The sequence below is a fragment of the Gambusia affinis genome, linkage group LG07, assembly GCF_019740435.1.
Source record: "Gambusia affinis linkage group LG07, SWU_Gaff_1.0, whole genome shotgun sequence".
Lineage (NCBI taxonomy): Eukaryota > Metazoa > Chordata > Actinopteri > Cyprinodontiformes > Poeciliidae > Gambusia > Gambusia affinis.
Genome location: NC_057874.1, coordinates 14,940,645 through 14,957,280, shown reverse-complemented (window position 1 = coordinate 14,957,280; position 16,636 = coordinate 14,940,645). Strand labels below are relative to the sequence as shown.

General features: G+C 35.1%; 1 protein-coding gene across 3 annotated transcripts in view; it reads left to right on the top strand.

The window, feature by feature from the left end:
- Positions 1 to 5,331, top strand: part of cpne5b (copine Vb) — a 118,707-nt gene extending 113,376 nt beyond the window's left edge. For all 3 annotated transcript variants that reach the window (XM_044122132.1, XM_044122131.1, XM_044122133.1), the window contains one exon: positions 1,013 to 5,331. In XM_044122132.1, coding sequence (XP_043978067.1) covers positions 1,013 to 1,204 — 192 coding nt within the window. In that variant the 3' untranslated portion in view covers positions 1,205 to 5,331. The remainder of the gene's footprint in view (positions 1 to 1,012) is intronic.
- Positions 5,332 to 16,636: the final 11,305 nt, after the last annotated feature.

Sequence of the window (16,636 nt, the reverse complement as noted above, 5' to 3'; positions counted from 1 at the left end):
CTAATTGTGAAGTGGTAAATTAAAATAAATGATTTTGTGTGTGTGTGTGTGTGTTCCTTGTATCAACATATTTGAGTTGTAATTTATCAACAGCGGTGCTTCCAATGTTCCTTAGTTTTGACATATGTTTGCTGACGTGCGCATACCATGAAACATCATTTGTCACTAATGGCAGATGACAACATGAGGTGTAGATTTGTTTTATGTGATTACATGTGGGACAAAGCACTGGAAATGTTTTGTATTGCATGCCACTCCAGGAAACATGATGTGTCTTACCTGCCAAGCTGTTTCATCTGCAGTGAAACTAAACTCAACTCCCAAAGCCTGTTGCTATTCTTCAGACTGTGACTTTGTGCTGGTAACAATGCCACCACACAATTTAAAGAGGCACATTTTCAGGTGCACGGCTTGCTAATCTGTGTTCCAGGTCATTCGAATGACATTTCTGATCTAAATAATCTGGGTCTCTCACACAGAAGTGATCATTTTGTCATCACTGATGAATGTCCTGTTAAAAGGCATTGACTTTACAAACATTGGTGTTGGTGAAGCATCAGACATGGATTCAGTATTTCCAGTAGAAAATCCTGAATGACTTGGTTGGATTGTCCCTGTTATTTGGATGTTTTAATATTTTTGGCAGTGTTTCTACTTCTTATCTAGATGAAAATATTTTTTCACTCAGTAATACATATTTTTTAAATACTATCCAAAGTATTTCAGTCGAAGAGTGTTTTCACACCTGATAGCCCAGGAGAGTCAGTTTGATTGGAGAGTAAAATATGTTACATTTTCATCTGGTGCAGTTGCATTCACACCTCCCCAAATGAAAGGGACATTCCAGGCAAATGGACTAGAGTTCGATTAAAGCATGCCAAACAGGGCTGATGTGAATGCAGCATCAAGCTAGGTGATGATATAACCTGTATGAAAGAGCGAATTTCATATTTATTATGTTTTGCATTACTTTTAAGCTGTATTTTTTCCCCTGTCTGTCATTGTTCTTCAGTTCGTTCCTTTTAGGGATTACATGGACCGGACAGGAAACCACGTGCTGAGCATGGCACGGCTCGCCAAAGATGTGCTAGCAGAAATCCCTGACCAGTTTATCTCGTACATGAAGAGCAGAGGGATCAAACCCAATCCTGCGCCGCCGCCATACACTCCGCCTGGACACACACACCACCACACACAAATCTGAGACCTTTTTCTTTGCATTTCACTGAGGACAGATAGCATGCAGCAGCCAATCAGAGTCCAGTGGGAACTCTCTACCTCCTGATTTTATTTTACCTAATTTGCTGTGAACAGGAGTCCAAGCAATGGGTGTAGAATGTTGTGCTGTGCTCTCCCATTGACTACAGAAGCAGTATTTTTCTTTTTCTATTTGGTCGGTTTTGTTTCTACTGTGATATATTTCTTTGCAGGCTCTCTTCAGGAGATGCTGACCCAATTTTTCAGGACTTGTTGCTGAAAGCCTTTTGGGCAGTGACTGTTTCACGTCTACTTTTGACAGCAGGTTGATTCGGAGGTCATGTTGTGGTTAAACCTTGTGCCTGTCTGTGCTTGTTTCTTTAAGTGTATCAGGACATTTGAACTTGACCCAGGCTCTTCTTGTCAATCATCAGTGTGGCCTAATGCAGTAATATATTTTTAGCCACCTTCTCCTTCTCGAATATGTTTTGTATTGGGGGTTGATCTCAATTTCTGATGATATCACAGTTCTAGCGTTTTCCAAATGACACCACCTCCTTCCCTCTTTAATACTAAATGTCGGTCTGAGCATGTCGTACGAGATTTATTTGCATTGTTTTTAGAATGGCATGGATATTTTTTACATCTAATTTTGAAAAAAACCTAATAAATTTTAGCAAAAGCCAATTATTTTTGAGTGACTGAATACGAAAGCTAGCACAACAATTACTATGACTGTACCAGATGGCCATATACTATTGGAGTGCTGCTAATCATTAATTTTGAGGAAGTCATTCATCCTTGTCAAATATTTTACTTCCATCACCACCATTTGATACAAAGCATGGAGAATTAAGTATGAAAAAAACTGGCTCCTATTACACTGTTTGTAGGACGTTTATTGAAAGTGTTTATACAAACATATGTGCAGCGCAAATCCAAGGCATATAAAATATAAACTGCTGCTTAGGGCCCCAAAATCACCAGGAGTGCATCCATTGAATTCTCATACTGATTAGGTTTTTTTTTTCTTCTTTTTCTTGACGGTGAGCATACTGCTAATACAATCTGTCTCAGGACTTTCAAGAGATTTTGAGTTAACATAAAAAAATGCAAATAAATGTTATGGTTATAATTTAATCATAGCAGAAGTAGTAAAGATACTAACTGTATATAATATACAAAGAAATTGTTTTTTTTTTAAACATAGGAACTATTTAATGTAATCCTTTATGTTAAGTTTCTGAAGTGGGATTCATATTTCATGCACTGCCACTGTTTAGAAATATATTTCAAAAAATCATTGTCAATTCTTTACAGTCAGCGGCACACACAACTAAGTGAAACTCGGAGCCAAATAAATTTTAAACTACATATTAAAACTACACTGACCAGGCTTCTGGATGGAAAAAGTCAAACAGTTCCCATAAAGAAGTTAAAATTAAAGTTATCATCATTAGATGTTCTACTTTCTGCAATCAATGTGAGTAGGATTACATTCAATAGCCCAGAGCAGTGCTCTGAAATAAGCTTATGAGAGTTTGAATTAGCTAAAAAATGCTGAGGTGTAATTTCAAAGTAAGATACTGGATGGCATTGTGGTGCTGGATTGCTTTAAAGTTGCTCATTACAGGAAAACAAAAAGTGAAAATCTTCCCAAAGCGATTACTTGTGATGAGTGGAGAAAAAAAAATCACATTATAGCTCAAAAAAATATCATTTGTACTGAAACTCCTTAGAGTGAGAGCCATTCTTTATTTTCTATGCAAATGAATTTACTTAAAACACTTACGAAATCATATCAATGGGAATAAGTAAAATAGTTGCTTTTTTTAGAAAGGGATGCATCATACAGAAAACTATGACGATGTTTGATATCGCCTGGCAGTATCACCCTAAAATAGTGCTACACCTATCAATAAAGACACTGTACAAAAATAACAATCCGTCATGAACTGGATTTCATTCATTCATTCATTCAAACTTATTTGTAACTATATAAATTAGATTCTCAGTGAGTGAACAAGTTAACAAAAAACTTAACAATTTCAGAAAAAATCAGTTTCTAATCTTTTTTTTTTTTTTCCAAATAGACTTTAATTCAGTAAAGGCCATTTGGTGCAGATTTCTTTTTTCATCCCTTCAGAATTTTTTTTTTTTTTTTATATACATAGCATCACATTGAGCACTACTGTATGTTGTCTGGTAATAGACCTTTGACATTTGACTTTAAACCTAAGAGGAGCAGAAAATCTTATTTTATTCAAAGAAAAGTTAAGACTAATTAAAATAAAACATTCTCTTACAAGCAATATCAGAAGAAAATTACATTTAATAATAGTAATGAGTACAAATTATTTCACTTTTTATGTTTTTTTTATTTCAGTTTGCATATTTATTAGATTCCATTAAAAAAAAGTTATAATGAGGATTTTGCAGAAGACGTTAAAACACCGAGATGGTGGAAATATGCAGCAAAGCAAAATGCTCCATTTTTAACCTCCTCAGCATGCAGACTTCAGAGGCAGAAATGTAGGTCAATGCCATGCTGAGATATTTCAGCAAAAGCTTTTCATCAGATTTCTACATCTGTTTCTAAATTCTATGAATCTTTATGTACCAATCCCAGAAGCTCTGTAAATAAAGCAATGATAATCCTGGATTATATATATATATATATATATATATATATATATATATATATATATATATATATATATATATATGCCTTGAAAATGTTGGAACACAATTTACTGCAGGTTGGAATAATCTAGAGGACAAAACTTGGCATCAGTAACTATGGCTATGGTAAATTAATTTAATTTTGTTTTTTGCAAACTTGTTCTCCAAAAGAAGAAGCAAAAACAAGATAATTGGAAAATGTTTAATATGGGGCCATATTAGTTTTGTGCTTAATCCCATTGTTTTTGCCGTTTTTGTCATTATTATACAGCAGTCATTCTGCACTTTCAATTATTTTGTGTTGCAGTGGAAGAATGAATATTAAGTAACAGCAGTTTTTCTAGTTTGTGTCAAAGCTCGGATTGATGGACCACAAAACAAAAGGTTTCCCGTTTCTTTGAAACACATCAAAGTATTGAAGGAACAGAATATATTTCAGTTCAAAAGGCTTGGGCTGAACTGTTTAATGTAGCGAACTATTAAGGCCTTAATCATTTGAACAGCAGTCACTCCATCCTGTTAGGTCCTGTCCTGATATGCAGCTAAGATGGATGGGTAAGGTTCAGAGGAGTAGAGCAACAGCTGGTTTGCATGTAGAGTCAATTAAGTATTAATCCTACTGGAACTAAGGTTTGCCTTCAAATCTTTTAACTTCTGACAAACACATTTTCTAAAGCAAGTTCCTCTAAAAGTTTTTGCGCTAGTTGAGTTTTTAATGAATATATTTTCTGTTGCTTTGCATTTTTCATAGGGTTCATCTTTGCAAAAGACTGGCTTGGGCTCAGACAGTCAACAAAAAAAAACACACTTTAAAAATGCTGTCTGACTGAAACACTTTTTAAAAACATAAATCTCCTACAGCCATTAACATCTAATCTCTAAAATGAATGCTAACTGTAAATGTTTTTATATATTTTTTGGAAAGATTGCTGTATTACAAATATTTGTTAATTTTTTTAGAACATGAGAAGCCATTGATCCTTTTATCTCTTCAAGCCCTGACAATTATTATCTTTATCAAATGCATGACATTCTTTTTTTGTATGCCTTCATCTGTTGGAGAAGAAAAATACACAGTCCATCCAGAATACAAGTATTTCTGCACCAAATGCGGCAGAGAAAATGGACTGCAAGGTATTTGTTCTCTCTTGTGCCTGACTACTGAAAATTTCCTGTCTCATTAGTGTTTATAAAGAATAAAATAAAAGAGCTGTAGCTAGTTTGCATGTTACAGTTAACACCTTTTGTTATTTGTTTATCATTATTTTTGGTCTGATTCCACTGTTTATATCTTTATTATTTAGGTATATTAAGTTCTCTGTTCTGCATGACTCTGCTTCACGTTTCAAGGATTTTTATTGTACATGATTAGTGTCATATGGTGGGTTGTGAAATGCTTTGTATTGGATTGCCTTAAATCAAAATGATTAAAACCTGACTACTTTTATAAAAGCTGGTGAAGAGTTTGTTTGATGTCACTTGTCAGTTCTGCAGTTTTATGGCTTCAAATCAGCAGAGAAAATGAAGTCTCGCAGTGTGTTACCTGTTGGCGTGAACAGCAGGGTGTGCGACAACTAATTAAGCCTGTGAGTTGGATCTCATGAAAACGCTATAATCTGGAAAACTGCTGCCGACTTATTTGTTTCAGTCTAATTGCACTGTTTGTCTCTGTCCTTTTCATAACTTCATTGAAAAAAGTTGATCATTACTTCTAAAAACAAAAATCACCGTAATTCTTTGCACAATTTTTTATTACTATATTTTTCTCCTTAAAATTGCAGCACGTTACATTTTCTATAATCAGGCAGATATATTTTTTCCGGTTTTCCTATTCAGTTTTCTTCATGCTTATCTGACATTAGTAATAGAAAACATTAAGCTGAGACGCAGAAAAATGTTGCCAAAACCCACTAGTTAATTTTTTTTGACGGACTGTGGCCCAATTTGATGAAATCCCTCTGCCCTTCATGGCCCCTCCCCTCCTCTTTGACCAATGTTACCAGATTTTGTCATTTGACATTACTGGAGTTTGAGAGATGGCAATGGATGAAGTGCAAAAGCACAGTGGTGGTGCAGAAAAGCTGTATGAAAAAAGGCTAAGAAGCTCGCAAAATGCGCCAAAATAAGCAATGGGTTGATGGCATCACAAGTCTGACTGCACAGCACGTTCAGGCCGGAGAAGGAGGCAGAATTGGTGGTTAGGGGAATTCATCTTTGCAGGATGAGATACGGGTCACAGGAACAGATTGGGGAAGAGGTCAGATTAGCATCTGTCAGCCAGTTGAAATATTATTGAGCAAGATGTTTCATGTGGAGAGGAGGGCTGGTGCCAGGTTTTCATACTTTTAAAGTTTTTATGTCTTCTAACTCTAGAATGAGACTAAATATTCCCTTTACATTCACACTTTTTTACTGTTTACAACAGCAAAGATTATAAGTAAATATTAATTTTTGCCTGCTAAAATTAGCAATGCTTCTTTCAATTAATGTATTTTATTAAAATTCTAAATCTTTTCAATACATTTAACATTTTTCAAAAGATTACTTTGCTGTATTTTCTATTTTTTGTTCATCAGTGCAAACATTTCTTCACATTTTTATTGGAGATCACATAATTAGTTTCTCAGACTATTTAATTTATGAATGTTGAATGACTTACTTTTCTCTAAATGTTTATGGAAACCTATAAATATCATCAGTTTACAGAAGCAAGTTTGTCTTCCTTAAATTGTTCAGCTTGTGCTGGATATTCATGTGACAACCTGCAGTGGGGGTGGCAGCAGTGACAGCTGTCATAAATCAAACCTTTAAACAAATGTGAAAAAATATGTTCACCATTGCTGCTCATAACATCCTGAGTAGCATCGTAGCTAAAATAATAACTTAGTTGCTGCATTAACGAATATGTTGTTTCATAGACAGTTTGATCATTTATTTTCTAAAAAGAAATTATGCACCCACTCTTCCTTTTTCTGATTGGTCTGGCACCTACCTGGGCTTTACTGCCCACTTTTCAGGAGTCATTTACTTTCTGAAATTGAAATACCCGAGTGTAGAGAGATTCATGGGAATATTTTTAGCTTCTAGGTCAAGAGAAAATAACAAGGTGAAGAAAGAATGTAAAACTTCTGGATTTAGGTTTTTTAAATTATTATTTCAAAACATTTGACAGCTTATCATTCCAGCATGTGGATAAATTACACAGGCTGATGCTAATAAGCATTTAAGTAAAGGTTTGATTTTTTTTTTCTTTAAAGTTATGCTGTATAGAGATGCAAATGTCTTTATTATCTGAGCTCCTTTTGGTCACACCTGTCACAATGTCATTGTGAAGTGCTCGCAAACATTGATTTTCTCTTATATTTTTTTCATTTAAAAAATGTTTTTAACATTAAGCAAGAATCGTAATTACAAGTAACTGTGATACCAAAATGTTGCTCATGCCAAATATAAATATTCCACTGATTTACATGCCTAGCATTTGTAATAAATAAATGTGACTTCAGCTTGACATTCAGCATGCTGCAGAGCTGTCTAATTAAAACAAGAGTCAAGACCAACAGTGGTTTCATACCAGACTGTTTCAAGGAGTCTGTCATGTTAGGAGACCAATTTCCTGCCAGAATAGAGACAAGAGCCTCTGCAAACAGAAGGTAAGGATGACAGCCAGAAGCTGATTAACACAAAGAAGAATTCAGAAACAATGGTCATGTTTTCATATAGAGCTGCGGGTGACTATATAATAAGGTTGTTTAACATTTGAGAAATGGACAAGGCAATGCTTACTTGTCTTCAGTATATCACTGATTTTATTGTACTCCCAAGTTTGTTAATTCAGAAATATAGAATTTTACACTCTACAACCACCGTTTCTGCAGTGAAAAGTGCAAAGTGCCTCAAGCCAAAATTTCCCATAAGACGGCTAAGTTACTGATGTCCAATCATTCATGCAAACCTCACATTGGACAAGTAGCTTATCTTTCTAGGAGGATACTTTCTGTTGTTTAGTGCAGACTTCAGTAAATGTTTGATGGTTCAAGTGCAGAATCAAACATTGACCACTTGAATTAGAAGAGCTGGAGATGCTCTAGTCTAGTCACTCTCAATAGTGTACACTTTTTGAGAAAGCATTTTTAGTGTACACTTTTAAGAGCGCACTCTAAATTAGATAAACCTAATGAATTGAGTCTTTATGATTATAATATAATAATTTGGTCAGACGTAGGAACTGGCATTGAACTCAGTTGTTTTAAGTAAAGTCAAAGTAAAAGGTTTTTTCAAGTCAAAGATTTGTAACTTTTAATTTAATTGGATGCAAAAATGCAAATTGTCCTAACTAAAGCAAAAAAAATTAAGTGAGATTAATTTATATAAAATTGAGATGATCTGCAGCTCAAATACACCTTTTAGAGTGTCTGAAGGCAGAATATCATCACAAAATGGATTGTATTGTACATCTGATCTGTGTCTCAAGAAAGTCAAGAAATGTGAAGTTACTGTGGAGGTGTCAGAGTCAAGATTTGTGTCAATATGTCATGGTAAATTCACCTTTAAAACAGCAGGAATGTTTCGTTTTTGCAATTGCCTAAAAAATTCACAAAATTGCAGTGAACATATATGTATGGGGCAGGAATACTAGCCCATTTTATGTAGAAAATACTATAATGATGATTGATGATTAACTTAGCAAAGCATAGATATTTTAATACAGATTAATAAGACTCCCGGAGAGAGAGACCACCATATGCAGATGGGATATCTGAGGGAGATGGCTGGTCAGTATTTAGTGGTGCAGGGTGAATATAGATACAAACCATATTTTTATTAATTTATTGCAAATTATTGTCTAATTCTTTTTTATTATCTTATTCTTTTTTTGCACCTTATATGTTTTGGTGGTCTATCACTGTCTATCTCAAACGGCTACGATCACTTTACACTTTGCATTGACTTGTTGCAGAAAACTGCCATGTAAATAAACTTACCTTGCACTGAAAAAGGTCACCAGTCTATCACAGGACAGACAACCATGCACATATATTCATACTATTCCCAGCAGTATTTTAGAAAGACTGATTAATCTACCAGTAATGATGTTGGACTGTGGCAAGGAGCAGAGAGGATAGTATTCAAAACTCAGGATGTTGTCGCTGTGGAGCGTCAGTGCTACCAGCTGCTCCACTCTGCAGCTCTGTGTTGCTTTGGTCTGTACATGCTGAGAATTATCCTGAGTCCTTGTGTGAACAGGAAAGTATTCTGACGCAGTCCATGTGTTGGGTTGCTTCACACCCATTCTCACAATTCTCATAACAAAGAATGGGATCAACAGAGTAACTTTTTGAAGCTTATGTATAAACAAGAAGTTTAACTTTAAGATAAACTGTTCAGATGTTTGTTGGGTGGATTTTTGGCTATGTATGCTTTTCCTTGATTTAAATAAGACTTTCAGAAAAAGAAAATCTGAAAAGTGTTAAATGTGTAAAACTTTTGTGTCACTGTCAAAATTCTTGGCAATGACTTTTGGCTCCTTCTCTTGTTTCTTCCCATGGTGGGCATCTGTTAACATTCTTTCCATAATCAGACAGAGGCAGTTCTGTATTCTCTGTTGCTGCTGTTGTCTTTGCGTTCTCACGTTCTGCGTTCTGTGTTCTCACACAGATGAGTCTGTGATCTCAGAAGCAGAGAGGCAAGTTATCTCTTCATTGCCAACAAATTCTGATATATGACTTGGCAGTGAACTCTTCAGATGGGGGGGCTGATCACACAGATGTGCAGCTGAAGTAAACATTTATTTATTTTTTTTCCCTTACGAGAAAATTTAATTTGTGCCTCTAGCTTTGTTTTCTACTCAGTGATTCATACAAGCGTGAACAAAATCTGGAGCAAGTAAATTATTTACCAGCTGAGAGAAATTGTGTTTGACAACAGTTTAACGATAACCGTAAATTTAAATGGGGTTTGCTGATCAAACCACCGATTAGAATTTATGTTGATATCCATTTTAAGACTACCGATATTTGGACAAGAGACAGAAAACCCCGAAGTAAACAAGGTTTGTCTTTTAACTGCTTACAATAACTTCTGATTGGCTCATTGCTTTCCTAATTCAAAATCAATGGAAGGCCAGATCTGAAACAGAAGACTCCAAATCAGTCTTGTCTTAGAGCTCAAAATAAAGCTCGACAAATGCTTATCAGTTTATTTTAGTCTATTTTATACATTAAGTAAAGTTCTGAAGTTCATGTTTAGCTATTATTTATCCTTCATTAATATTTTTGTTAATGGGATCAGCTAAGACCTTCTTTGAAAACCCTGGGATGTCTCTGGAATGCACTTGACCTCAATGTTATTCAGTTCCTGTGCACTACGCCCCAAAATGTGTCTGTGACAAGAAATCAGTAAATGTAAAAGAAGTATCATTTCTTCTATAATTGTTATGTCCAATATCCAGATATATTTATACCAGGAGCTTTTTGACTGACGTAAAAGAGCATGTGGTGAAGGTGCAAGTTGCAAAAGGCCCACTTTGCAAAGGAATGAGTGACCAAATGCTATTGGCATGTATGAACATTTCAAAGCCTTCCTAGATAACACTGTGAAAACTGGAGAAAACATACAATGAATTCATACCGATGAGCTCAGTTATTATTTTAATCATTGAAGTTGTGTGTTCTATAATCCTTCCACACGGAAGAAATTACCTTTCAAAACGTCTCATTCAAAATGATTATGACATTCAAGCCCATAGCGACTGCCAGTAGATGTCTGAATAAAACTGTAAAGTGAACCATAAAATAACTCAATTTATGCAGGTGTGACAAGGGAAAGGGGGAAGTAAACAAAACCAAAAGCAGAATAAGAAAGGTTTTACTTGATAAAAAGGTAAATCAGTGGAAGGGGGGAGGTGCGAATGCAGAATTTCACACAGCACTATGTGGCAGTCGCATGCTATAATCTAATCATTGTCAGTTTTAAAATCAGCATAGATTTACATTTCCTATAGGATTTTATGCCATGTATCAATTTTGCCACAGTCTCAAAACAATTGCTGATAAATAGGTTACATAGGAAGGAATACAGTACTTCCATGCAATAGCTTCTGTCAAGCAGAAAGAATTCATTTAGAGCTATAACCTTGTAATTCTAATGCCTGTGGTTTCAATTGCTTTCTTCGTACATTTAGATTTGTTCCATTTTTCTTGCAAATTGCATATTTAATGAGTGCACTAAAGAATCTTACAGTGTTATTCTCGATGCCCAAATGTTTTCAGTTTGACTGGCAGGCTCTGGGTTGTTGCACTAAATGCAGAAAAAGCTGGTTGTATTATTACCAAAGTAGTTTTATTCTCCCATTACTTTCACAAACAACATCTTAGTTGTCACAGGTTTCTCTCTAAGTGCATTATAGGAGAATATGTTCATAATTTCCATGTAATTCTTCTGACACTCTTGGAGCTCATTTCATTTTGAAACTTAGTTTTCTCATTTTCTGCTGCAATGATGAGCCGGTGCTGCTTTTCGCATTTGCACTAATCGCTTGTAGCTTTCCACATTTGGAAAGAGAGTTTTAGTCATCCAAGATAATATCTTGCACTAAAGCAATCACTGCATTGTTGTGAAACCACTGGGTAACTTTAATCAGCCTGAGGGTTAATCAGATAGTCGTTAGGAACTTGATTTAAAGAAAGATTAAATCTTTTTATTTAACTTTAAAAGAGACAATAAAATGAGTAAGCATTTTTGCAGAGATATTCAAACCCCTTTAATTTTCCTCAAGGATTGCCAATAATTTAAATAATGGACAACAACTTGAGAAAAAAAACAAGCAGAGGAAAAGTAAAAAATGCATTTAAAAAAGAAAACAATCGACAAATTTCACCAACATAAAAGGTCAATAGTTCTAATATGCCATTTGAAAAGTGCACTTACTCTTAAACAAAAAGGGCAAAGGATTTTATTTTCCTCACACCACCTCCCACCTCCCCTTAAATCATGCTCCAAGCACAGCAGGCAAACAAATCATAAAACAGATAATACATGGGAGGTGGCAGAGAGGTCACAGTCTCTGTCGATATTCAGCTGAAACCTGGAAGCCAAAAAGTTCCTTAAAACTTTAAAACTCCCTCACTGAGTAACTCATGTGACTTCAGTTCAATGCCGAGTTTGAAATTATGTATTTTTATCAAAAGGAACTCTACAATTCATACATGCCTACAGTCATTAGCTCAACAGTAACGAGGAACTGATTGCGCTTATACAAATCTTAGCTGGTTGTTTGTAGAAAAAAATGACTCCAGGAAAATACTGGCAACAAACCTAAGATTAAAATGGAAATCCATCAGTGTGTCTCTGAAGGTTGCTGTTATAATTATAAAATATGTTGCTGTGTGCACATCCAATATCCTCCTCCTCCAGCAGCCTTTCTTCTCAGCAAAGAAATCCAAAATTTCCCAAACCAAAAGCAACAACCTGGTGGGAAACCTCTTCAGCTCATAAATATACATAGGGATCAAACCTTAATATTTATGTTGATTAAAAAGTGGGGAAAAAAATAATTTGTGGTGCAATATTATAGTTTGCAATGGTACATGTACAAGTTTCTTTTTTTTTTTTTTTTTTTGTCACATTTCAGCCACAAACTGGGGATTTTTTATTATTATTATTATTTGCTAAGATGCTGCTGTAGAAAAAGACATGTAGCCATTTTTTATTCAATGAGATAAAACTTTATCTTCTTTTTTTTTGGTCATTTGGGATTATTGATAATGTTTGAGAGATTTTGTTATATTTTGTTTTTCATTTCAAATTCAGAAGTTTACACTCATTTGTTTAGTATTTGACAGAACTGCATATTAAACTGAATGGATTGGATCAAATGTTTTGGGTTTTCTCACACAAGCTTCTCTTGTCCCATTCCTCTGGACTTAACTGGATTAACAAGATTGGGTTTGTAGACTGCTTTGATCACAGACACACACATTTTCAGTTCTAGCCATATATTTTCTAGAAGCATTTAGAAAGCATTTAGAAAACCTTAAGTTTGATTTCTTTTAGTCACATTGTAACTAATTTGGTTGTGTGATGTGTACCACTGTCCTTTTGGAAGACCATCTGTCGTCAAGCTTCAACTCCCTGTCCCTCGTGGACATTTTGAATGCTCAAAATACCATGTTAAAGGGACGGTATTTTGTATTTTCAAGGTATGTATTTCCATTTTATAGCGCAGTTTACCTTCAGTTGTTCTAAAAATGCTGTATGTGTCAAGCATAACTTGACATTGGGCCTTTGTCTCTTTAAGAAGTTTGCACTCTTTCTCACACTCCACCTTCAGCACATCATTATCTGTTATAATAATGTATAATGATAATCATTATGTTTCATTATGTCTTTTATTACTGTCCTGTGGAGAATTTACATCGGTACATTATGACCAATACTTTGCATTTTGTTATCAACTGCAAATTAAAGATGATGCAGCTGCAGTTGTCGTTAGTTTATCCTTAGCATTTAAATCAAGTGCTTTACATACACAGCCGTTGTGTTTTGAAAGATCAAATTATTTCAGACCACAACATACATTTCTGTGAATTATCCTGATCCTGATAATTAGAGGCCAGTTAAGGGATCAGTAGGGAAACATTGTCTTTTAATCACACATTCACTGGCTGTAACAAGTATTATCGTTTTGTCCTTTATGGCACATTAATTTAATTAGTCAATAAATTTAGTGTAATTAAAATGATTCTCAATGGACCTTTCAGTGTTTATCATTGTAGTTAAATCCTGTCACAGGTGACAGAAGATTAACACAACATTCAACATGTTAGAAAGGAATGCTATGTGTGGGATGAATTAAGAGTGGCAAAAAAGAATGTGTGTTCAAACAAACAAGATAGAATTGGATTTAATGGGGAGCATAAAATTATTTGTCTCAAATCTTACCACAAGAATACACAATAACACATGAGCATACTTTGATCCTAGCTGTTCAAAGTCTCTACTCCAGTCTCAAGTCTTTTGTAGCATTTCTAGCCTTTTTTGTTTCATGTTTCCAAATCCCTGTCCAGAGAACCTATAATAACGGTATTAGTAACAATAGTAGTAACAATAATAATAGTTGTGCTTCGTTAAGAGATTTTCCTACCTGGGCTGTGGGTCTCTGCATTTCCTCTACAGATAACATGGGCTTCTTGGCACATATTTGATTAAACATGCTCTTTGTTCATCAGGTATGTTTGCAAAGATATGACCCAGAGGTCCCCAAAGCCGGTCCTCGCGGGCCGGCATCCTGCACGTTTTAGTTCTCTCCCTGGTGGTACCAATAACCTTTTCAACATGTCAATGTTCTTCTTAGGCCTTTTAACGAGCCATCATTTGATCTAGGTGCGTTTAACCAGGGAGAGATGTATATAATTTAGTTATTTTAAGATTTGGAGATATATAGGAAAAATTAATTTCTGAATTACATCCCCATCCAGTTGATGGCGGTAATACACAAAGTTTTCTGGCGTAAACTGCCAGAAAACGCTAGAGAAGAAGAAGACAAAGAAGAACCAGGGAGAGAACTAGAACATGCAGGATGGAGGATGGCGGCCCTCGAGGACCGACTTTGGGCACCCCCGCCCTAGAGTGTTCATCTCAGTGTTTATTGTTTCCCCCTTAGTTTGGAGTTTCTTTCAGTCTCCAGTCAAGTCCTTTGTGTTAATTAGTCTGTCTCCCTCAGTCTCTCTTCTTGTATTCTGCTATAGCTGCTCCTTTTCAACTCTGATTAGCTCATCTGGTTCCTTTGTCATTTTCACCACTGCCTCAGTATTTAAACTGGTTTTCATTATTCATTGCTGGATTCTTCAGTTATTCTGTCTGAACTCGTTGACCAGCAATTTTCTTGTAAGTTTTCCCTTTTATTAAATTTTATACTTAGAGGGACTTTGCACTTAAGTCCTTTACAAAATTGCAGCATGACATACAGTTGTCACAAACTCTTTCTTTTTTCAAGTGGTATGATTAAACTGAGCTCTCTACAACTATCCCTGGCCCGTCTCCTGTGTCCCGTTGTCTTCAGGATGCTGTTCATTCACTAATGTTTTTAGAAAAGCCTGTGATAGATCCATCTTAAAATAAATATTTTTACGTAAAGTTCAAATTACTGCCGAGTGGACAGTAACTTACAAATTATATGACTTCTGAACCTAAACTTATTTGGATTTTTATGGACTGTCAGCGTAAGATGAATGACCATAAATGAACAGCACACTTTTTGGAGATTTAATTGTAACACATTTCAAAACCAAATCTTTGTTTATTGATTTTTCACATAAAGTCTTGCTAAATCAATTTAACATCTGAGTCTGTAGCATGACACAATGTTCTTGGTTTATTTGTACTTTTGCTAGGCAACTGTGCAAATGAGCCAAATTTCTTTCAATGCAGAAAACCCCTGTTGTTCAAACAGTAAAATCTCTACAATAAGCAGTGCAGACATAAACATGCTGATACATTGTGAATAAAGAGAATGAAGCAGAAAAACAGGTTAGAATTTATATTAAAAACTGTATTTCATCGTCAGTCACAGTGGATTTGTGCTTGCAGCAGGGTGGGGCATTTCCAAGCAGATCTTGTCAGTAAGGGAGAAGTCGCCATCTTCTGGGCATAAACAGCATAGCATTTTGATCTTTGTGCAGTTATACAATTGTATTTAACATTAACTAAAATGGATGTCCAGATCTACCTCATGTACCTTACCACATCACCAAACTAAAATATTAAGTAGATAGAAGTTTAAAGTAAAAAATGAACGCTTTTAAAAATCAATCAGATGCAATGCCCTGTTGTGTAATCTAGATAAAATAGTCAACATGTACTATTTTTACAAGTTGACATTGAGAAAGAACAAAACAGTGTCTTCATTTTATTTAGTGAATCATCATTACAGAAATGTTGCATCACATTTCACAAGTGACAAAGTTCATGATGGGTAAAGAGAAACTGCGGTGGGGTTGAACTAATGATTTTCTGTTAATCCTCAACTGAGTTTGTTGACCCACGTCTGACACTAGCAGGTAACAGAGCATTGCTTTACCTCTCCTTGGAAGTCCAGAAAATATTAAAACGATCTGCCATTTTAATTTTTTATAAAAAATTAAAAAAATTAATTTTTAATAAAATTTAAATTAAAATCCACTCACTGTGAAAAAACTTTTCACCGAAGGTACACAAAGCGATTGTAGCATCATAAGATAAAGCTATTAAACTAAACAGTTACATTAGCTTCTACAATTTTAGTAACTTAAGTTAACTTAATAAATTTGAACAGACTGCAATTATTTAAATGACACCCAAAGCTTTTTTTTTCTTTTTTTTTGTATGTTTTAACCCCAAAACCTTCTGAAGCCACTTTTTTGAACTTGAAACCACATGTGTCAAAAAAAAAAGAAATTACTTGACTGTTTTTTTCTTCTTTCTCTGCCTTGACAAATAATATAGAAATCAATAATAGTTTGCTCACTTTTTTTCAGCACAACAAACAAAATCTGTTTTTGTGAGTGTCCCAGAGAATTGAACAGACTGCCGATGGGCTGCATCTTCAGACAGAGCAGGTGGTCATGAAGATGAACATACCAACACAGTCTCACTCCCGACTCGTCATATATTGACGCATGGGCAGGTTCCCTTAGCGTCACATGTTGACGCGTCGGGTACCCCCTTCGCGTCAATAATTGACGAGAAGGGTTCTCTCTTTGAATGCTGTACCGCTCCC